The sequence below is a fragment of the Electrona antarctica genome, assembly GCF_951216825.1.
Source record: "Electrona antarctica genome assembly, chromosome: 24".
In the NCBI taxonomy this organism is placed as follows: domain Eukaryota; kingdom Metazoa; phylum Chordata; class Actinopteri; order Myctophiformes; family Myctophidae; genus Electrona; species Electrona antarctica.
Genome location: NC_136803.1, coordinates 16,992,652 through 17,017,020, shown reverse-complemented (window position 1 = coordinate 17,017,020; position 24,369 = coordinate 16,992,652). Strand labels below are relative to the sequence as shown.

At 43.8% G+C, this 24,369-nt stretch overlaps 1 protein-coding gene across 1 annotated transcript in view; it reads left to right on the top strand.

Moving 5' to 3' along the window:
• The first annotated feature begins 5,663 nt into the window (after positions 1–5,663).
• Positions 5,664–24,369, top strand: part of LOC306917335 (tensin-1-like) — a 96,936-nt gene continuing 78,230 nt past the window's right edge. The window contains exons 1-7 of the mRNA XM_079495510.1: positions 5,664–5,730; positions 11,890–11,942; positions 12,691–12,871; positions 14,876–14,926; positions 16,466–16,588; positions 17,410–17,474; positions 20,369–20,452. Coding sequence (XP_079351636.1) covers positions 12,722–12,871; positions 14,876–14,926; positions 16,466–16,588; positions 17,410–17,474; positions 20,369–20,452 — 473 coding nt within the window. The 5' untranslated portion in view covers positions 5,664–5,730; positions 11,890–11,942; positions 12,691–12,721. The remainder of the gene's footprint in view (positions 5,731–11,889; positions 11,943–12,690; positions 12,872–14,875; positions 14,927–16,465; positions 16,589–17,409; positions 17,475–20,368; positions 20,453–24,369) is intronic.

The window sequence follows — 24,369 nt, the reverse complement described above, 5'->3', positions numbered from 1 at the left end:
GACACCCCGGTAAGTAACACATGTGATTCTTAGGGATGCACGATTCATGTATTCACTATATCAGCATTGGGCAGATATACGTACTTTAAAAATGCGATCGTAACTTAAAATCGATATCGGGGGGAAAACATAATCCTGATATTTTCAGCCGATATTTTTAAGATTGAATGTGAACCTTGAAAAAGCCTTATTATGTGATGAACGAAGGCTGCAGATTCAATCGGGGGGGGGGGGGTTCTGGGGAAGCTTTCAAAAGGGTCTACCTGTAGAACAAATAAAAGCAAACAAGTTGGACAAATGTAGAAGTAGAAGAAATAACATGGTTTTTTTTTAAACACTAACTAATATGTGCATCATTCAGTAGGCCTAATACATCAGGTATTGGCGCACCCCGAAGTCTGACATCACTGCCACTAGAGGGCGCTATCCCCCTGGGTCACAGCCTTATTTATTTTTTTGTATTGGATTTCCCATATAGGGGATCTTAGATCGCATCATACAAGAACTGTGTTCCAAAAACAAACAAACGACCCCCGCTATTAACTGTCCTACTGCATAACCCGCGTATTTAATCCAATATTCTACGCTGCCGAGATTGTTTTATTACCTTTAGAGCATACGCCGAAGTATTTGCAGCTTTCAACCACGAAAATCCGGCGAAAAATAGTCCAATGGTTTGTTGTTGATCAGACGAGCCAGCGGCCATGACAATGCGAAACAAACTCAGCCTGCACAGCATGTTGTAGTCTAAACAAACGGCCCATCACTTGCATTGGGCTCAATTTCCCAGAAGCCCTAGCAGCCCAGAGGATGACTTGATTGCCGGTCTCGTCATCATAATGCGACGGCCTCGTCACCAGGACAAATCCGCTGTTTCTTTTTAATTATTTTAAAACGGCGAATTAAACGCATTAAACAAATATACGCTAAAGCGGGTTTAGCGTATTACGTGCAGTGGAACCCTCAAGTTAGCACTTATGCTATTTCTTTTTTAAATCGTGAAAATGTCGCGCAAACCTTTGAATATATATTCTTTCAGAGCGAACATTTTTAACACCCCCATCGCCCAGGACGAAGTTCTTTGTCCTTTCTATTAGTAACGCCCGATGCCCAGGACGAAGTATTGTCCAAAAGACGAAGTTTATTGATATGAGAACGGATCGCATGGCTCTATAGCCCAGGAGCGCCTGTTGGGCAATCCTCGGTGTTGCATAAGAGTGAGACGTCATCGGAAAACTCCCTCCCCTGTTTAGCTGATGAAAACAAAAATCTTAAAACGTTCATACCGTAACTCGCGATCTAAATCATCCCGTCTAATTATGAAAAAAGATCCTGTGTTAGACGGCGCTCCGCGGCCCAGTTGCTAGTTGCGATAGATTTATTCTTACCTCCCGTTGTTGTCGATCGACTCTACAGTGGTGTGGCTATTGTTAGCTGCTACACACACATTCACGACATCCGGTCCGTCCGGAAAAGGGGTCCGTGTTTATAAATCGAATGGGCGCTATAATGTAATGGATTAAATAACCCCGGACAATTAAAGTGTTAACATATTTTCAGATGGGGGTCGGCAGCCAATTACATATATTTTGGGGGTCCTTGACAGAAACATGGGTTTTTCCAGAAAACTGTCAGACATTTGTAGAATCGTCCTCAGGTCTAAATGGGTTAAGGTATTTTCTTATCGATATAAAACAGGTTCGCTAAAATCTAAAAGCGGTAGTTGCTATAGGCAACGCCTTGCTCAGCTTTAGCTTTTTTTTGCTGTTTTGATTGACATGTTGTAACACAGTTCTTCTACTGTAACAGTCAGTATGACTGGGAAATCTAATAAAAACAAATAATAATAAAATGGCACCATGACCCTGCAGGGTGTAGTGGGAGTGACGTCAGGACTAGAATGCACAGTATTTTAGTCTGCATCTGTGCCCTGGATCACAGTTATGCTGTATAACAACGTTAAGGTAAACCCTAGTGGAAACTTGTATTGCATATATATATCGGTATCCGTATCCATCGATACTTGGCCGGCGTTGCGCTTGACAACGTGTCGTTTTCTGACGCGTTGATCAGCGCATTCAGGTTCTAGTATACGTGGCATTGGCCGGGTTATTGTGTGGGTGAAATAGGCTCCATCTCCATTTCTTTCCCCTCTGGGTCCCTCTCCTCCTCTTCCCTCTGGGTCCCTCTCCTCCTCTTCCCTCTGGTCCCTCTCCTCCTCTTCCCTCTGGTCCCTCTCCTCCTCTTCCCTCTGGGTCCCTCTCCTCCTCTTACTCTCTCTCTCCCTATACCTCTCTCTCCCTCTCTCTCTCTTGTGTTGAGCGACCTCTGGTGTGACGTCACATACTCTCAACCTCTGTCTGTTTCCTTACTCTCTCTCTCTCTCTCTCTCACGGATCGAGCTCTGGTCTGACATCACATACAACCTCAGTCCCGCTCACCCTCCCACCGTCTTCTCCTCTTTCCCTCCCTCTCTCCCCCCTCAACCTCTGTCTGTCTCTTACTCTCTCTCCCTCTCCCTCTCTCTCACTGATCGAGCTCTGGTCTGACGTCTTCACTCAACAGAAACCCTGGTGCCTAAACGATGCTTACTTACACGAACCGTGAAGTCAATCACGTCCATATATGATGGGAATAATAACCCATTGCCGAACTACGCCGATTTGTGCTGAGTCGTATGTCGCATGTCCAATCCATATATGGGCGTATTTGCGGATTAGCGATGCCGTCGGGCATAACCATTATATTGACATATATCTGCGGACCGACCTGCCACCCATATGGGTTCAGTTGTTATTCCAGACAAATTTAAGGTTCTGGAATAATATTAGGCTTACTAGTAATAGAATGGACCTTTTTAAAATACATCTATAAATACCCAGGTGCCTTTCCGAGAAGAAATACTTCTCCTTTCATGTCAAGTTAACTCTGAGAGTATCACAATGAATGGACCCATATTTGCACACATGCACACACGTATGCACGCACAGTCGCACACGCACGCACACACGCAAACATGCACACATTTTAATTTACACCTCCCACACCAGTGGTGCAGGTTTTGCCGGTCAACTGTCTCACCAACCACAGACACAGAAGGTCCGAAACACACACACGCACGAGTACGCACGCACGCACGCACACACATTCACCCACTCATGCGTCATGGGAATGACTGAGCGAAGGCATCCTACAAACATCAGCCCAGACGCTTGGCTCATGGGGAGAGTTTCTGCCGGCGGTGACTCAGGACCAGGCCCTTAAACGCTGAGCGATCATGACTCAATCTGCTCTCACTTATTCACACATAACTCACCTTATATGCACTCAGACGGAGAGAGAGAGAGAGAACTGGGTGTTTGACGGGACAAATGCACTTGGAGGGGGGGCGTGGAGGGGACAGGTTACGTTGTTTACTGCAAGAAGAGAGATGGAGATCTATGAAACTCTATGTACGATATTGTCGGGTAAAAAGTCATATATATATAAAAAGTTGGGTCCATGTTTGCACTCTCAGAGCTAAATTGACACTTAGACCATCGCAGTATGGGGTTGAGATATGGGCATTATGTTAATACAGCAGATATGACTGGCAATATATAAAACATGACGCGGCTCGTGGTAGAGCGCGTATCGTACCATATCATTATCAAGCTTAAACCCTTCCAGCAGCTGGCCACGGTTACAATCTGACCTCAGGCCCTTGGCTGCATGTCATCCCCCCTCTCTTCCCCCCATGCCGCTCCTGTCCGTCACTATAAGAAAAAACTGGGAAATTTTGTGGATCTCGGGATCCGCATAGAAATGGCGTGCGTGGCTCAGAGTCGACGTGGATCTCGGACTTGGCTCCAATGTGGATCTCAGACTTTGTGTGACCAGTCTGTGATGTCCAGTCGTCTTATGTCGTAGACATAGATGGTGCTGAAAACTTGCTCAGATTTGGAGTAATGACTGACAAATTTGGGCAAGCTCTCAGAGCCTTATTGACTTTCATTATAAGATGTAATAGTTAAGTTAAAATATTTCAAAACGTATCATAATACAATACAAACAACGTTAGTGGATGTACTTCTGTGGTTTGCTCTGGTCCATAGCGTTAGAGTTACGCCATAAAACTATATGACTCCTATGGCATTTGTTTCATATCACCGGCCTTTGTTTTGGTGAGTAGCAAAAGTGTATTCTTTTATTTTTACTAAAGTCGAGAGACTGCTATACCGGTTGATATATGGAAAAAAAATGACCGAAGAGTCACATCCTAATGCTGTGGACCGGAGCTATTATGTCGTCTATTACAGGAAATTTGGCGCTGTTCTCTTCGGTCCAGCAGATTGCAAGATAAGCTCCGGACAGACAGACACACACGCACAGACCCTGTCATAGACGGCTAGTCTCTTGCAGAGCCTCGCCGTAAACAGTTTACCTTTAAAGAGAAATAGTTTGGACTGTCTGTGCAACTCAAAGGCATAGATGAGGTCGCAACACTTCGCTCCCTTCAATGACTTCATTGTGGCATCCTCCACGTTTGGAGCGCAGTGCTCTCCTTCAGACTGATTGGCATAACATGGATGCCATTTGACCGATATTTAAAGGGGAAAACCACCCATTTTCAACATTTTACTATGTCATGAATATACCTTAGAGCTGTTGTGTGGAAATAATAAAAATGTCCCCCCATTTTGTGTTTCCTAGAACTGTAATTATGAAAAAAATCAAAAAGATTTTTTTCAGACCTCTAGTTCTAAGGTACATTAATGACATAGTCAAATGTTGAAAATGAGTGGAATACCCCTTTAAGATGGCGTCTCTCTTATGCCAATTGGTCTGAAGCAGAGCATTGGTGGATGCCACAATAAAAGCATTGGTGGATGCCACAATAAAAGCCATTGAAGGGAGCCACGGCGTGCAAACCCATCCGTGCTTTTGTTCCGTTTGCGCTCAGCCTCTATACCTTTTACAGGGTGTGTGGATGTGCGTGACCTTTGATTACCGTTGACTGTCTATGCAAGTGAAAATAACTCATCATGTACTGTGTATATATATAGACATTCTTTTTGTCTTAAAGGCTGTAGTTAGAGGATAGAGTTCGGAAGAGTTTTAGGAAGAGTTTTACCTGAACTTGAACCCATGTGACCGACGCCATGGGTTCAAGAAACGGGCCAAGTTTGGAGATTTGTAAACCATTTCAATTTCCTCAACCTTTACTTGTTACTGCATCACATCCCCGTTCCCTCTGTTTCCTGTTTCAAAGAAACGGATGGATGCTCATTGGTCGATATCCATGACAAGCATTCTTTTAGGTCTGTGCTATCAAAGAGCATGCCACTATAGTCATAATAATGACATTTTTTCTTAGCACAGGATTTTCCTTTGCATTGAATGCACATATTTGTGAGCGCATGCCATGCCGTATATACTGTGCATGTGAATGCCTGCTGTACGACGTGTGTGTGTACGTGCTTGTATTACTATACTTGTGAGGGGTCAGAACGTCCCCACAAGTGGAGCATAACGGCATTAAGATGAGGCCAAGAAAACAACGAGAGGAATGGTTGTTTTAAAATGGCGAAAAAAAAAGAAAAGAAAAAAAAAAGGCTTATACAATTAGGAAAGCATTCAGGTTGTGTAGTTATGCCTGTTTCATACGGTTGCGTGCAGGCTCGCGCACCAAGAGTAGCTGAACTACAAGCTCTCAAGACATCACAGCCGCAGGGCGGCGTTCAAGAACAGGTAAAATGTACTGTAGTAAAGTATAGTAATACAAACGTGTGTGTGTGTGTGTGCGTGCGTGTGTGTGTGTCTGTGTCCGTGTGTTTTCATGCCTATGAGCGTGTGTCTGTGTGCGGGTGTGAGTGAGTGAGTGTGTGCGTGCGTGCGTGAGTGTGCGTGTTTATTCAGTTGGAATAGAACGGTGGTTCTCAAACCTTTTTGATTTCAATGACCCCCCCATACTGTAACTCCTCAGAGTTACAGACCTGCATAAAGGGTCCATTTGGAACCCCCATGAAGGAAACCTGAGGGTCCCTGAACCCCCACTTTGAGAACCACTGGAATAGGAAACCCATCCATCCAACCATGGTCATGTTCGTGTGGTCGTGTTTGGACTTGTCGAGGTCAGCTCCATGGACGGCTCTCTGTTGAGGTGTCACATTCACAACATAGCGGCACTCATCTGGTCCGGAACATCACACATTCCTGTGCCTTTTCGGCACCATATGTAAATACCACCATACACACATACTAACCTAACAACAACAACTAGGGTTGCCACCTGTCCCATATAAAATATGCAATCGTGACAATTAAATATCTGTCCCGTTTAGATACCCATACGGGACTAGATTTGTTGCTGTATTTTCACAAACGTCCCAATGCACATGTCTGACACACACACACACACACACACACACACACACACACACACACATACACACATACACACACACACACAGCAACAGTGAATTTAAAGAATGATGAACAAAATGAAACACAGGCCAGCGAATCTGTCGTATAGGGCCCAGGCGCCTTTGTCTCTTTGTTGTGCCAAAATCCTGTCTGTGCCTGCCCTGCACTGTCACGGGGTTTGCCCCTATAGTTATACGGACAGCCAGGGCATTTTTTAGAAAGTCTACCCGGGCCCCGATAATCCACCACGTCCACAACAACTGAAAGCGCAAACGCATGCGTGCAAAAAAGAAAAAGAAAGCAGGCAAAAATCAAACACTTGGCTTGAACAGCATCAATGGGAATGAAAAATAAAGCAAATTAAGTTGGTTGACAAAATGTTTTTTTCTGTTGCGTATCGCGCATGCTGGGCCTGTTTGAACAGCATGCCTGAAGAGCAACACTCCCGTATAACGTATACACAACATTTCGCTTGCTTGTACCTGTATGAGTGAGTGACAAATAAACCCCTCTTGGTTCTTGATCTTGACGCGTGGACGCAGAGGAAGAGGCCAGTAGTATGGTCATGGGTCTACGTGCCTCATGCTTCTCCCGACCCTGATACGGTATGGGACATTCTGTTCTTATCCATTCGATTTCCTAACCTGCTTGTACTTCTTAGTAAATATATGTCAATGCTTGCTACAGTACCTGCCCTATAAACGTAGATTTCTGTGTATTGTCCGAGCAGCTAAAAAGCAGGCTTTGCAGCGTGGAATCTCTTGGTTCCTTAAATGGTGCATTTATCCAATTACATTCACCCATTCACGCACACATTCATACACCGATGGTGGCGGAAACCATGCAAGGTACCAACCAGCACATCAGGAGCAATTAGGGGTTCAGCGTCTTGCTCAAGGACACTTCGACACCAACTCTGGCGGAGCCCGGGTTTACCATCCGGCCACTCTACCCCTGAGCCACCGCCCCCCCCACCGAGGTGGCCATAGCGTGCTGCTTAATCCCTTAGTATTTCTCCACATTGAACACCGGAGACCTGACGTCACTCGCTCATCCCCTGGTTCTAAAGTCCTGACGTCACTCGCTCATCCCCTGGTTCTAAAGTCCTGACGTCACTCGCTCATCCCCTGGTTCTAAAGTCCTGACGTCACTCGCTCATCCCCTGGTTCTAAAGTCCTGACGTCACTCGCTCATCCCCTGGTTCTAAAGTCCTGACGTCACTCGCTCATCCCCTGGTTCTAAAGTCCTGACGTCACTCGCTCACCCCCTGGTTCTAAAGTCCTGACGTCACTCGCTCATCCCCTGGTTCTAAAGTCCTGACGTCACTCGCTCATCCCCTGGTTCTAAAGTCCTGACGTCACTCGCTCATCCCCTGGTTCTAAAGTCCTGACGTCACTCGCTCATCCCCTGGTTCGCAGAGGTTTTTCTCTATGGAGAATAACACTGGGTCATCTTAAAATCGTCTCATATAAGAATTGTGGTCCAGAAATAAACAAACTGTCTCGGCGATATTGTCAGGGAGGTGTCTCTGTATTGTTTCCGATAGTCAGTCACTCATATTTGAGTTTCTAGCGAAAATGCACTGTAAGATTAGCGTTTTCTCGGAGTCAAATGATTCTTCATATCCATATGAGTGAAACCGCCGGGATGATTTGTTTATTTTTCAAACACACTTCTTATGAGGCGATCGATCTAAGATCCTCCTATGGGGATTATAATACAAATAAAAGAAATACTCGTGGACTTAGCGCCCTCTAGTGATGTTGACTTTGGTGCTCTATTGAAGGTGGCAACCCTACTGACAACACATGGTGTCGACACACATGTTGTGTTGAGAATGCATTAAACACGTACTGGGCTGACCTGTGCATGTTGATGTTCCACTGTTTAGAATATTTAAATATTTTGACCTCAACCGCTGGAAAAAGTAAATGTTTTATAGAATGGATCATTGAATTCAAAGGGTATTGTGCGTTAATCGTCACTTAAAGGTGTCATGACATTCATTTTCATTTATCTTTTATTTTTCTTTGTAGGTTTTCTGACCTCAATTACACCCAAACAACCTGAACTTTGAACATTCAGTGGATTTTCTGTGGTCTGGGGTTTTCTCTGTGTGTTCTGAAGCCTCTTGAGCTGCAATGAAAACATAACAATTTGCCAGCAGATGTCACCGTTGAGGGATTTTGCCTGTCAATCATCGCCTCTGCTCTGCCCCGCCCCGCCCAGGGGCGGAAGCATAGGGGAGGGGAGGGGCAGGGAGGAGAGGGGGTGGGATTTGTGGACGGTGACATCACCATCCATAGACGGATCAGAGCACTTGTTTAAACCCCAGATCACAGAAAATCCACTAAATGTTCAAAGTTCGGGTTTTTGGGGTGCAATTGAGGCAAAAATAATATATATATATTATTATTATTTTATGTCACCAGACCTTTAAGATAATTCTTTACAAATGTTGATCCCCTCAGCCGATCGATGATACAAATGACACCATTCAACATCGCAGTAATGCAGCATTGCATTGGCCTATCAATGCTAATAATATTAATAATAAACACACACAGTAGCATGTGTATTTTATTTACGTCATTGTATGTAAACCTTGATGATAAATAAAACCTTTTTTTCGGCTGACATCAGAATCTAATTTGGAGGACTGGCACGAATATTCGAAAATTATACTTGTGTGTGTGTGTGTGCGTGTGTTGATAATGATGCCTCCTTGTGTCTGCATGCGGAATATGATGCTTTCAAAGGAACCGAGGATGGATTTGGAGAGGAGAAGAGAGATGAGTGGTGTTGCCTTGACTGTGATGTCTCACCATCATGCTGTATCTGGCAGTACTTTTCTCCTTGCCCTGAAATCTGTTTTTAACTGCTGTACTGACTTTGGCGCCTGGATTTCCCCAATCAGTAAATCAATAAAGCTCTTATCTTAGGAGATGTTAGGAGACAAAATAAATTAGAGGTAAAAAAAGTTAAATAGAGTTCATCTTGGTCGACTGAGTTTTGGTCCATCGCCGCGTTTGTGACGACGTCCAACAGTCCCATAAGAAAGACCCACAGGGAGACTTCAAGCAAACACGTCGCCTACACAATGCAATGCAGTGCACGGCAACGCCTTCAGACGTGCACAAACGCAGGGAGATAGGAGAGAGGAGTAAACACAGGGAGATGCAATAAGGAGAGATAACAAGGCTGGAAGAGGAGGGGTTGGAAACACAGAATGGAAACACAGAATGGGCGGGTCACTGGGGAAGGAGGTTAGCAACTAAGAGAGAAAATAAATAAAACGGCGGAGGGAGATGCAGGGGAATACGACGGAGAAGAAGGAGGAAGACAAGAATACATGAGAGAGAGAGAGAGGGAGGCGTGCGCTTGTGACTCATCACAGCATCTCCAGTTACTCCGGACTGGAGCACCGGTTCTCGTCTAATCGAAGCATGCAAGTTGTAACATCTCTTCCTCTGTAAGGGTTGAACCCTGTGGGGTTCCTTATGATTCTACTTCCACAGCCTCAGACTGGTTCCATCTACTTTAACACATAAAGGGGACGTTTCCATTTTGGGATCATTTTTTTGTTTGTTTTTGTTCTTTTTTTTAGACTATAGACTAAGATTTGGATTGCGATAAATTCAAAGGGAGGGCAGTATGACTCTGGGCGCCTCCATCCGTAGACGTTTTAACTCCCTGCGTACTTCCTGGAGGCGCAGCACCGGGTACCTGTTCATCAAGGTAAGCTACGCCCATCGCAGGAGGTCCAAAAATGGTGCTATACTTCTGCCATAAATACAATAAAAAAGCCTGGATTGGGTCATTTTAACACTGTCGAGCAACGATGAAGATGAAAGCAAGCGATGGCCCCTTAAACTATGAAAATGTTGATTTGATGGATGCTTTCAGTGGTACTACACTATATGTAGCAATTCATTTTAAACTTGTGCGTGTGCACGTGTGTGTGTGTGCGTGCGTGTGCATGCATATTCTATATGTGTGCACACGATGTGTGTGTTCCATTGATTCGCCGCTACATTACACATGCAGTGCCAATGTTGTGTTCTGTTAATCCCGCCGTATACAGTACATGTGCGAGCCCGACAGCTTGTTCTTGTGATCTGTCAAGTCGCTGTACAACACCAACACGACAGCCCCCTCCTCCCCACGTCCCCAAACCCCATGTGACAACCCCCCCCCCCCCCCCCCCCCCCCCCCGCCTGTCCCAGAACCTCGTGTGACAACCCGCTCATACCCCACCCCCCCTCCTTACCCGCCCCGGAACCCCCCCTATGTGAACAACAGCCTGTTTCAGTTTGCAGACACCAGCGTCGTGCAGCATCTGGTTCCTGTCAAATCACGGTGAATTATGGTTCTCGTTTTGTCGGCTCCGGAGGATTTCAGCCTCATCTCTGCGAGGCTACAGCAACACGGAGGGGCTCAGGGAGCAGTGTTCTTAACCCCGGCGCCGTTGTTTGTGTGTCCCGGCCGGACCTCCTCCTCTCAACTCCACAGTCGCCCCAACACAGTCCACCCCAGCGCCATGGCTCTCCACTTGACCAGCGCCAAGTGCTGGTGCTTAATGATATTGTGGGAAAAGAAACTTGAGAATGCAAAAGAGGGGGGGTGTTATCGTTGAAGATAATCTCGAGGCATGATTGGATGGCTGTCATTTTTGGACGGTGTCCTCTTTTTGTAACGGCTTATTGACCATCCAAGATTGTGACGATATACACACAGTAAAATCCTCAGTGTTAAGTTAAACTCTTGAGGGTGTACAAAAGGACCATTTGGTTCCTTCTCAGAGTTACAAAAGGATACTGTGCAACACTAGGCAAACTGAACAGAATAGAATAGATCACACCTTTTTTTTGTCACCAGCAAAATAAATAACAATGGAAAACATTTGTGTCTGTGTGAGGCGGTGATTGTGCAACAGAGCTACTTCATGTTCTTCTCACATTTATAACACAGCAGACCTGATGCAGCGAATGCAGCCAAACCCGGCCGCTTCCCCAGTAAAATAGCTACATAGGAGACAAGCTAATTGGAGCTAGTTGTCGGTTTCATGACAGCATCTGTTAATTATTTTGTCTTGGAACACGCTGATCTTTATCTCGTTTCCCTCTCTCTGTCACTGTGCCTCTCTTTCTCTTTAATTCTTTATATCGCGTATGTTTATCTCAATCTTTATTTCTCTCTTAAAGACCTTTTCTTACAGATTTATAAGGTTTCTTCAAACAGCTCTTCTCTCTTTCTCCTTCCCTCTCTTCTCTCAGTCTCTCTCCTACTCAAAAACACTTAAAGTTTTAGCCTCATGATCTGTTTTCTTATACCCAATGTCATATTGTAATTTAATAATGTGAGGAGGCCTCATCATTACCAGATGGAGATTGCTTATGAGTGTGTGTGCGTGTGCGTGTGTGTGTGTGTGCGTGTGTGTGTGTGTGTGTGCGCATGTGTGCGTGCACGTGTGTGCTTTTGCAGGGATCTACGAGGTCGCGACTAGAGAGTGTAGAGACAAGACCAAAGCTGTCACAGTAAGATTTCGTTCCCACAATACTGTAATGTAATGCACACAACATTATCAAACAATCACTATCCACTCCTTTGAAGTGTCCAATTACAGTATCCAAATGCGGAGTCCAAATGCAGTGACCAAACTACTTATGAATACCATCTATATGCCGTCACTGTTCGTGACAGCAGAGGCAGTAGAATATGTAAAATCTACTGTATTATGGTCCCCCACCCTGTATCACACAAGCAATGCAAACTTCTTACTTATTTTGGTTTTCCTGTCCTTAATTGTGAGGAGTATTGGAGTATTATTTAAGCGTTAAATGAGAAACTTTGTCATGAAAATAGGCTACTTGTGTTTAACTTAACCAAAAGTATACATTTGTCCCTGTAAATATTTGACATCAATAAGTTTCTTCCATGTCAAATGATAGAAAATAGAAGTTAAAGCTTGTTGTACTCTTTATTTATGGGAGAAATACTGGACTCTTAATTGATTATAGGACTTTATTGATTCCGATTCGATTCCTACATTTATATGGTACCCAGAAACGTTCGGTTTGGTTCCTACTCGGAACCTAATTGCGATACCCAACCCTACAAACGGGTCCATTTGGTTTCATTTAGAGTTAAAGATCTATCGGGGTTCATTTGGTTACCAACTCTCCATCATTTAGCTGCAGGGGACCACCTGGAACCCCCTGGAGGACCACTGGTGTGGTGAGGTTTAAAGGGTCGTGGTGTTCACTGACTGTCCCGTCCATGCAGGGGTCAGATCGTGGTCCCGGGCCCGGCGGCCATGGAGGAGAGCTATGAGGTGGACCTGGTGTACATCACAGAGCGGATCATCTCCGTCTCCTTCCCCGTCGCCACCGATGAGCGCAGCTACGCCGCCAACCTCAAGGAGGTGGCCTCCATGCTGCGCTCCAAACACGGCGAGCATTACCTGGTGAGAACCGCCGTCAATATGCTGGCAAGGGACGTGCACACATGTAGACATCAAAGGGGGCTTCAGCCCCTGCCCTTTTACCCGTCTGTAAAACAACTGCCCGTTCCAGACCACGAATGTAGCATTTACTATGGTGGAAGAAATGCAAAATGCCACACTTCTTTCCTTGCCATGCCGGAAGGCAGCATTGCTTTTTTCCCCGAAGTCTCCTGAACGTTTACACATGCACACAAATGTGTTTAGAAATCCATGTCGTTACACCGCATCTCCACTAGCTAAAGAGTGCTGGGTTGCGCCCCGAAAATAGCTGATCTACAAGCTCTCAACACGTCGCAACACTCTCTGCACGTCCCTGATGCTGGCTGTGTTCACGGATTAAAGGTCTCAGTCGCCACGACTGATTTCAGTCATTAAGGATTCCATAGAAGCCTGCAGCGTGTCTTCTGTAAAAGCTATGGTGCGCACCGAAAATAGCCGATCTGCAAGCTGGCGACACATCACAGCGTGACGTGTCGTAAGCTTGTAGATTGGCTATTATTGGCTAGTATTTGAAGTTATCAAACTAGGAATTGAATACAAGTTTAGAAGCATCTTCCAGAAACATGAAGGGTCTCAGAAATGTCATCAGTACACCTAGACCACTGGGTACTTTGTGCGTCTTGGAAAGTCTGGTGACGCGAGGTTGATTAGGTGCGTCTTCTCTTGAATCTAGGCCGGACACGTTCTAGCGTGCACGCACATGCACCGTTCCGTTCCGTCCCTGCGCGTGCACGTAAAAAAATGACTGGTATCACGGTGTGGTACTGCGTTCTACGAGCATGACACCAATGTGCATCACTCCAAGTAACGGCAACGGCCAGTGCGGTACAGATATCTGTATACTGATCAGTGATCACACATACTGTAACCACACTGTATAACCTGCTACCTGTGTGAGGGTATAACGTCGAGATCTAATCGATTATCTAGTTAAATAAATTATTAACAATCTATCCCTATTTTGGGAATATCATTGTAGGAAATATATGATATATATATCATTTTAAAAACATAGTGAAAATAGTTAAACGACAACCTCCTCTGACACATTTTGAGCTTGTACATCTGCTATTTTCACTAATAGTTTTTTGCATCAAAATAGTTCTAGATTCATCAAAACCAGGAATCGATAGAATAATCAATAACAAAATGATCGATCATCGTTGCAGCCCCTATGCCTCCGTCCAACTTCAACCGCTTATCCGTAGTCGGGCCGCGGGGGCCCCTATGCCTGTGTGTCCTAATTACCTGATAAGCGGCAGGTGCACCTGAGACATCCCTAGCTACCACTCGCAGGTGGTGCCTGGTTCATGCCCTGCTGCCACGTGCACATTAACCGTTTCCGTCCGTAGGACGTGGCCACACGTCCTAGAGAATCCAATCGAGGGATGCATTAGGGATGCGCTAGGACGTGTACACACGTCCTAGCGCATCCTCAATGATATCAGGCGAGGGGAGAATATTCAGATTTTTTTTTTCTCTTTTTTTTTTTTTTTTTAGTCGGACACTCAGCCACCGTCCTTCGCGCTCTACGGCCATATTAGTTTCCCGTTGACTTAGCTGTTAGCAGAAAGAATGCCTCGTCTCTCCTAATCCGTGGTTTTGATCTGATGGATATACAGTACTAGCGCTTCATTTCTGCTCCTCATCCGCCTCTCGTTCAAAAATATGAACGCTTTTTGGATCATATATCGTATAAATTAAAACGATAGCAATGTAAGCTAGCAAAGTAAAGCAAACTATTTCTCCGGGTTTTTTCCGGATTGTTTCCGGGGGGTGGGTTTCAGAGTAAAAGCGGCCATGTCTTTCCGGCACCCCAGAGCTCCTATTTTGAAGGAATCCCGGCGCTGATTGTGTTAATAGAAAGCTAGAAAAATCTGTTCTAGATGACAGCTCAGAAGTGCTTTATTGTTGAATGTGTCTAATAGTGTTCTGATGTGTGCCCTTTGCTTTCTCTGCTTACAGATGCTCAACCTGAGTGAGCGAAGGAGTGACATCTTCAAGCTAAACCACAAGGTGCCAAATCCATAAACTTCTTCAAGATCAATCTTACTGTATTTTGGATATTTGGGGGAAATTTGTACACGTGAATACAGCACTGTATGTAGGTACAACATACTTTCTTTACCTCCTCTGCAATTCAGCTATGACGGCTGCCTCCCAGTCTTCACCAAGGGTAAAAGAAAGTGCGATTGATTTAATCGATTCTTACAAAAATATTCGTCATTATTGACAAAAAAAAAAAGCTCACGATGCGTTAGAGCTACCGTTTTCACTATTTCTGCATCACACCGTTGTGTGACAAAGTATAAAATTACGTGCAAATGGTTAATCAATTAATTGCTATATACATTTAACATAAACCAAATAGATAGAATAATCGCTAGGAAAAGAATCAATAGTTGCAGACAAAACCATTGATGGATTAAAGTTCTCATTCGTCCATTTGGATTCCATAGATCCATCATGTCTTCTATGGAAGCATATTGCACAGCGGAAATAGCTATCATGGTTAATATTTTAAGACTACATTATTTGAAGTGGTCAAATTAGCAACAATATGTTCAGAAGCATCTTCCATATACTTCCAGACTTTTGGTCATACAATTACAAACACTAGAACAGGGGTTCTCAACGTTTTTGGCCGGGGACCCCCGGAAATGCTTTGGCAACGTCTCGGGACCCCCGCCCCGCCCCCTCCCGACCCCCAATATAAATTGACTGCTACAATAACCTTAAACCATTTTGGGCGGGAACCCCTTTTGGTGTTTTAAGCATTATGTTATAATTTAGCTATTGAAAAATAGCAGATCTCCAAGCTCATAGCGCGCCACCGAGTGGCGCGCTACGAGCTTGTAGGTCTGCTATTTTTGAAAAACCGTGAAAAAAAATAATCTTTTTTTTATTTATTTTTTTTGAAAATAATTTGGGGACCCCCTAAAATAATTTGGCGACCCCCCGAGGGGTCGCGACCCACGGGTTGAGAACCCCTGCACTAGAAGACCGGTTGAGCTCTAGCACCACGCCACAAAAAGATACATCTAAAAAGAAAAAAGAAAATAAATAAACCAAGAAGTGATGTATTTTGCATCACGGTACATGCACACTGCCGTTCACTTCCTTGTTTACGGGCCGACAAAAGTGGCTCATAACTCTCGCTCTCCACGGTTTTGACCAAAGCGCCCGATGTTCTGTGATCATTTCTGACTCCAGCATGCATCTCGTTTGGAATATAAACGCTTCTAGAGAGAGTTTAGATGCGACAGTGTGACGTAATAAATGGAAGATTATGCCTCCCGGTTTTGGGGGGAAATGGAAGGCGGGGCTTTTCAGAGTAAAATCTGCCTCATCTGCTTGGCACTCGAGCACCTTTATTATGAAAGGCTCTGAACTGAAGATTGTGCAAGTGCATTAACGGTGTGGAAAGCAGCTGTCATCCTTCGCATAATACTTAAATGTGTGCTGTGAGGCCATCGATCGTCTTGGATTAGTGTAGCTTGATTTTCAGTCGGTGAGATTTTATTTTTGCTTTAATCCATGACGAATCCCCGTCAGGTCCTGGAGTTTGGCTGGCCGGACCACCATGCACCAGCGCTGGATAAGATCTGCAGCATGTGTAAGGCAGTGGACACCTGGCTCAACGCTGACGCTCGCCATGTGGTGGTGCTCAGCAACAAGGTAGAATTTAAGCACTGTACAGTACAGTACATACACACAGTGGCCATCTTGCTCTTCTGAAGCCCCGTAGACTAGAGACAACTATTCCACAATCTCTGAATGCTGTATAGAGTCTGGAACTGTGCGTGTGCGTGTGCGCGTGCGCGTGCGCGTGTGCATGTTATGATGAGTCTGGTAGCCTGACCCAGCCTGTGTGAATTGTGGTCTAGAGGGGGCGGGTGCTGGCCAAAACAGGCGGTGGATCCTATTGGTTCACCGATCTGAGCGTCCGCCCCCCCTCCTTCTGTTCTCTATGTGTAGTTTCTCAGCAAACGCAGACACGTGCACTAGTGTCATGGAAATGCAGGTTTTGCGTGGGAATACACAGATGGCATATATTTATACCGATTATTTCCCCACACTAAATGCTATTTCTGATTGTTTATTTTTCGGCACATTCCCGGTGTGTAGTAATCTTTATTCGGAGAGTGCACAAATGTAACCAAATGGACTCATAATAAGGTTAATTTGGTTACATTAGCTACATTAGATTTCAGACCTGACATTAAGACGTTACAGTACTGTACATTAGTTATAGTATAAGACTAATAAGAGCATTTAGTTTAGAAGTAATGTAAATGGCACTGTACCTTACTTCTAATGTTTTCTTAACTCCTTTTCCTGGAGAGGATGCTAACGGATTCAAACTGGGTTGCCCAGACATCTTTATAATAATAACATTAATAATAGATTTTGTTTGCTTAACAAGCTTTTGCAAAGTGCAATGAATAATTCCCCCACTGCCCATTCTCTCTCTCTCTCTCTCTCTCTCTCTCACGCAGGGCAACCGAGGTCGAACAGGGGTGGTGGTGGCTGCTTACATGCACTACAGTAACATCTCCGCCAGGTACAAGGCATTTATTTTATTTGTTGTCTTTTTAAATACACTATAAGACAACCGCAAGTGATTTCCGGTGAAGAGAAAGACATTCTAATCAAGATTAGATGCCCAGAGATTTCAACATCAAAGATGTCTCCATTCAGACCAGTCAGTCCTTGACGCGTTATTATGTATCCCACTGCAGTTCTAGGAAAGCCCTACTGTGATTGGCCAGTAGTCGTTGTGATTGACAGTTCTCGTTTTTGCGACCAGTCATTAGTCCTACAACTACAACCTATCTCAAACCCTCACCCTAAACCTAACCTCCCACGGGGCAGCACACCTAAACCTAACCTTAACCCATGTCTAACCAATGACTAGTCTAAACTAAGTATGCACTCCCCTAAACCTAACCCGAACGGCCTAACCTCAGTAAAACGATGCCTTCCCGGGAGCCAATCAGACACATGGTGAGGCGGGTCTACCCTAGAACGTTGGTGGGATTCATAATCACGTGTCCTTGACTTGAACAAAACAAATGATTTCAGAATGTTTGTATTGCAGCGTTCCATTATCAACAGTTGTTTTACGTGCTTCATATAGCGCTGCCAAATCTTACTGAAGAAAATAGAAAGGAAAAAGAAGAAATGTTTTTCTCTCTCTGAGCAACACGTGATTATTTTCCCAAGTATAGGAATGCCTTTCTCTATCCGAAAACCTAAACAAAGGGGGCTTAGGCTATGAATATTCAATTTCATTCAGGGATATGTCTGAATATTTACACTGTTATGAATGTTAACTCGCGTGCTGTGATCTGTGATCTGCCTCGATGCGTTACGCTCTACCCTTTCGCTCTGATGTGCTTGCGAAGGGATTCGCTGAAACAACGGAGCGCAGGGTTTTTTTTTTCTTTTTCGGACGAAAGCTTGATGCTGGAGAAACAGTACGGCTAATCGCTTCAGATCTCTCCGCCGGGCAGTGGCGGAAAGTAACCAAGTACATTTACTGTACTTGAGTACAATTTTGAGGTATTTGTACTTTACTCGAGTATTTCTTTTTTACTTCCACTCCACTACATTTAGGAAGCAAATATTGTACTATTTTACTCCACTACATTTATTTGAAAACTTTAGTTACTTAGGTATATTTTGATTATTATTACAAAACATACATTAACCCATTTAGACCTGAGGACGATTCTACAAATGCCTTCTAAATCATGACGGTTTTCTGAAAAACCTATGTTTCTGTGTCAGTGGTGCTCAAACTATTTCATGTCAAGGACCCCAAAAATTATATGTATTCGGCCTCCGACCCCCATCTCAAAAATGTTCGCTCTGAAAGAATATATATTCCAAATTTGCGCCACATTTTCACGATTAAAAAAAATAAATGATTAGCTATAAATTAGCTATTTTTCAATAGCTAAAGTATAACATAATGCTTTAAACACCAAAAGGGGTTCCCGCCCAGAATGGGATAACCACTCCAGCCCTATATACATTTCGGCCATTTGAAAATTGCTGATCTGCAAGCTAGACGGTGTCTATGATGTTATGTCTTATGCTCACTACGGGCTGGCGCGGCACCTGTCAGCAGGGCGGGAGAAGTAGGGCGAAGGCTCTGCGTCCTCCCGCTGGGGGCTCCTCCTCCTCACTCACTGGCATTGTGACTCAGTAGGACACAACAGCAGTGACAACACACATTCTGTGTGTGTGTGTGTGTGTGTGTGTGTGTGTGTGTGTGTGTGTGTGTGTGTGTGTGTGTGTGTGTGTGTGTGTGTGTGTGTGTGTGTGTGTGTGTGTGTGTGTGTGTGTGTGTGTGTGTGTGTGTGTGTGTGTGTGTGTGTGTGTGTGTGTGTGTGTTCGTTCAGGACTTAATTGGGGAGGAAAATGAAAAACACACACACTCTTGTCTGGGGTCTTTTCTGCGGCCAAATTCGTTAAACATTTTCAATTTAGGGGTCCTTGACATGAAACTGTTTGAGAACCACTGCCTGCTTCAATGGAACCAGATGTTAATAGGTGGGGGTGGAACACTGTGAAAACATACAAGCCTTCTGTAATTGATGTGAAGCTAAAGCCAGCAAGCATAAACTAAACAGGCCTAAATCTAAGGGGTTCTTCAAGGCTGCTGTTTCACAAGACAAAACACCAATACCAGTCAGTGCTGGAAGGGATATACTTGCATTCGCGATACACAGCGTAGAAATACTCCTGCATTCAACATTTTACTTAAGTAAAAGTGTAAAGGTATTGGGATCAAAATACACTCAGAGCACCAAAAGTAGAAGTACTCATTGTGCAGAATGGTCCATTTCAGAATAGTACATATCGTTGCTGTCGGGGGGGAAACCACCTAACTCTTATTATTTTGTTGCATAAATCAGTGCTATTGAACCCCCTTTACAGCTGTGTGTTGTTTCGAAAATATTGAACCAATGAAAAGTAGTAAAAAGCACTTGGGACAACACTTGGGTAGACGTTTTTCGGTACGTAATATAAGACATATGAATCCCCAGTGTTTCTCAGCACCAGTCCTCGACTCCAGCCTGCTATTTCAAACAGGTTGCTCATTATTATTGCGTTCACCTTCGGTTTGTCCAGGAATGTCCTGGTTTCAGAGCCCCGACAAAAATCTGTAAAACACCAAAATGTCCCGGTTTCCATCGTCCTTTTATAAATACACTGTAATAAATGTTGATGCCAACCTCGCTACCACCATTATTCTATTAGTATTATTACGAGTAAGACGCCTGGGGGCGAGAAGCGACCTCTCCAGTATTCAACACCTGAATGACATAACCATGCATGCAACAGAGTTTTATTTCCTTCGTTTATCCAGAACTGCAATGCCAAAAGGCCATGATCTGCGAGAGCATGACGTAACACTAAACACTGCTTTCGTGTTGCTCTTTTCAGCGCCGACCAGGCATTGGACAGGTTCGCCATGAAGCGTTTCTACGAGGACAAAGCACTTCCTTTTGGCCAGCCATCCCAGAAAAGGTCAGTTGTTATCTCACTTCCTGTTGTACTGGATGACGTCGTCTCCCATGTCTCCTATCGGCAGTGGTGGGGAAAAGTATTGTGAGCTTGTAGATCATCTATTTTCAAATGTCCAAAATGTATATAGGTCAGTATAGGTCCCTATAGGTCTATAATGTATATAGGTCAGTATAGGTCCCTATATGTCTATAATGTATATAGGTCAGTATAGGTCCCTATAGGTCTATAATGTATATAGGTCAGTATAGGTCCCTTCTACACCAAGTATCTTCACAAAAAAATGACGATCTGCAAGCTCACAGCGCCACGTGTTGCTGCCCATTGTGAGCTTGTAGAGATGATTTCTGTTACATTTTGAATGTTGAATAGGCACGATAGGGTTCATGTTTCTAAAAAGTAGTACTGTATATGCTTCAGGTCAATAGTTTTTTTTCTTTCAATCGTTGTTTCATAAGTCGTTTCAAACGGTCCAACACTTATCTCGCAGCAAAACGTTTTCATTCAACATTTCCTATGGTGCTTTCCAACTACTTCTTTGTCAGACTCTCACATCGTGAAAATAGTAGTAAAAACAATGCTAATGACTTAGCTGGCGTCCAGCCCATCCACATTGGTTCTGAAAATGCTCGAACTATCCTTTCCTTCTCCACTTACTCTTTCCAGTCTAGTTTATTTTTGGAATATGTCTCGCAGAGGAAATTCTTTCGTTTTTTTGTTGTTGTTGTTTTGTTTTGTTCGGTTTATCTCCAATTGAAGCTTAATTGAGATAATTGTGGAAAAAAATGTCTTGGAACAGATAGAGAGAGAGAGACATGTATCTTTTCCTTCAGAGGGATTCCTCGGGTGTCTCTTGGGTATTTGATGGTACAGTAGTTCAGTGTTTCCCAGACAGTCGGCCGGGACCCATGTATGGGTCACGGACCCATTTTTACGGTACTCTAGAACAGGGGTGGGCAACTTTGACGATGGAGAGGGCCACTGTATTTCCACACTAACTCTAGAGGGCCACGTTGCATATTACTGTTGCAGCAAAAATAGCCGATCTACAAACTCAAACCGCGTTTTGAGCTTGGAATTGTAACAGCTGAAATCAATCATATATCAGTATTCTGATATTAACCTGAGGGCCGCATTAAGTGAAGGTGGCCAGTTGACCATGTGTGATCTAGAAGATTGGAGTGGAGAGGATAGACTTTTGTACCTGCCAGTTGCGTACAAAAGAACACATTTTTCAACCAACGGAAAGCGGTGAATGTTATAACACATCAAACGTCTCACTTTGAAAGTAGCTCACTCAGTCTCAAGAGGGCGACAAAGACCCACAGACACCTGGGAATTAAACTGTCCAGCATCCCCCTCCTGTAAGCCAGTGGTTCTGAACTCTGACCCTGTGTGGCCCCTTTTCCACCTGGGTTGAATCTGCACGGTTCTTAGTCCATGAGCCAGAGCTCTAAAATCGGAACGTTAATTATGAATTGAGTGGGCAAAACCATACCTATATTAAAGTGTTTATAGGGTCAATATAAGTAAATGAATACCGGTATATGATAACCCTTCCACAGTAGTAGCTTTTTCATATTTTCTTTGTTTTGCATATTATTTACATGTAATTCGTGCGTGGACATTTTAATACCTTTCTGAACGGAATTCCCGGCGGCACATGAAAAAACAAACAAAAAAAACCTAAAAAAATATTACCGATGTTAATTGAAGAGTAGGGTTTAACCTGAATCATTGTCTTCGTGTAAGTAATCAACTGGATAAGTTTCATGGTGATAACTATTAATACATGTTTTACCTATTAACCTACTATAGGTGAAAATAACAATGTGTGATAAATATGAAAAAGCTACTCCTGTGGAAGGGTTATCATATATTCATTTACTTATATTGATCTAATAAACAATGTAATAGAGGTATGGTTTTGCCCACTCAATTCATGAAATGAAATTAAATTAAATGATTACTATATTTACCCAGGGTATCTGGGCTAAGCTCAAGAACTTGTTTCCAGCCAGGCCCTGCTCATAGAACATTTCATCGTAGTGGTTCAATGCCTTGTTCAAGGGCACTTCAGCGGTGGTAATTTTAACGTGTCGGACCGCTGATTCGAACTGGCGACCTTCCGGTATCAAGACCGCTCCGCAATCCGTTCGGCCACCGCTGCCACATAATTGAGCAGTTGAGACGAATAACGGTCTAAGTCCACACTAATTATCCATAATGTATAACGATGGATAAGGTGGGGGGGTCAGAATAAATTATGGACTTACAGTACGACTGTTATTCGTCTCAACTGCTCAATTAACGTTCCAATTTTGAGGCTCTGGCTGATTAGCCCAGACGTTTTTATTTAATGGCTGATGGACTATAAGAACGGAACCGGTTCAACTCTAGAGGAAGAGGGTGCTGTGTGGCACAGCTGCAGTGAAAAGCAGTATATAGGAGCAAATAACTTAAACAGAACGTATCATGAACAGAAAACAGTGTCTTGTGTTGTGACTCTTTCTTTGGTAGATCCATGCATCAATTTGCCACACACTGAAGGAGAGTTGTGACCGTTGTGAGTCCTTGGTTCCTTCCTTGTTAGCCTCGGAAACCCAGACATTTGTATTACTTCCTTGTTGACCTTAGTGTAGAAAAGTATCTTAAGGTCTAGATAAGTGGATCCCAAACGTTTTCAGCTGAGACCCAAAAGGATACATTTGTTGTCTGCCAGCACCCGAATGTACAAAAATACATAATGAATTATTAACCACTTTAACCACTAGTGAATACTATTTAGAGCTTGTAGGTCTGTGTTGTGAGCTTGTAGATCTATTATTTTCAATCAATATTGTTGTTTTTACATTTATGGATTGTTCTAGCTGAAATTGTTTTGAAAAGTGTTTTTTTCTTTTCTTTCCTCAAAATGCTGGATGTTTTATTAATGTATTTTTTTAAATATTAATAATAGAATAAAATATTGAACTTTGTTGGTTCGTACAAAAAGCTTAGGCCTACATATACTGGTTTGCGACCCAAAAACGGGCCGCTACCCATTGTTTGGGAACCACTACTGGTCTAGATGTCTAGATTCATGAGACACTTAGACTCGGTATAACCTCCCATGCAACGCACAACGTTTTGCAGCCCAGCCATTCTCTGGCAGTTCTATAGGACTGCCCTCTGCCCTGTATACTGCTGCTATTTCCTGCTTCAGATATATTTATCTCTACCCCTGGAGTCTGAGAGTATTATGGTCTGGCATGTGTGACATTAACGTGGCGGGCCAACGAGAGAGGACGTGGATCTGGAGCCTCGTCTTCACCGCTGCCATGGCAACAACACACCAGAGCTAAAGAGACCAGTGTTGCTGTCAGGCAGAAACCTCTTATCTCCATTACATATTCAAACTTTTCGCCTGGGCCATGGCTCAGTGGTCCAGGCACCTTGGCTGGCAATCCAGTCTGGCAGTGTGCCGCGGGTTCGACTCCCGATCCCGACGGCCTTTACTGCATGTCTTCCCCCCCATCTCTCTCCCCGTTTCCTGTCAGCCTACTGTCTGTCCCTCCATAAAAAAATAAAATAAAAAAGGCGAAAGCCACAAAAAAAACATTTAAAAAAAAAAAAAACATATTCAAACTTTTCTTGTGAATCAGCGGTTTTCAACCAGTGGTCCGGGGACCACCAGTGGTCCTTGAGGGGATGACAGGTGGTCCCCAGTTAAATGATGGAGAGTTAGTTGGTAACCATTACTTCCTTATTATTAGATATTTAACTCTTGAGAGCGTAAAATGAGCATTGTGAGCCTGTAGATCGGCTATTTAAAATAAATTATTTGTATACACTTGACAACTTGAAATGGGTCATTCTGCACAATGAGTGCTTTTACTTTTGGTACTTTTAAGTACCAGGTACACGCATTCTATTTTGAA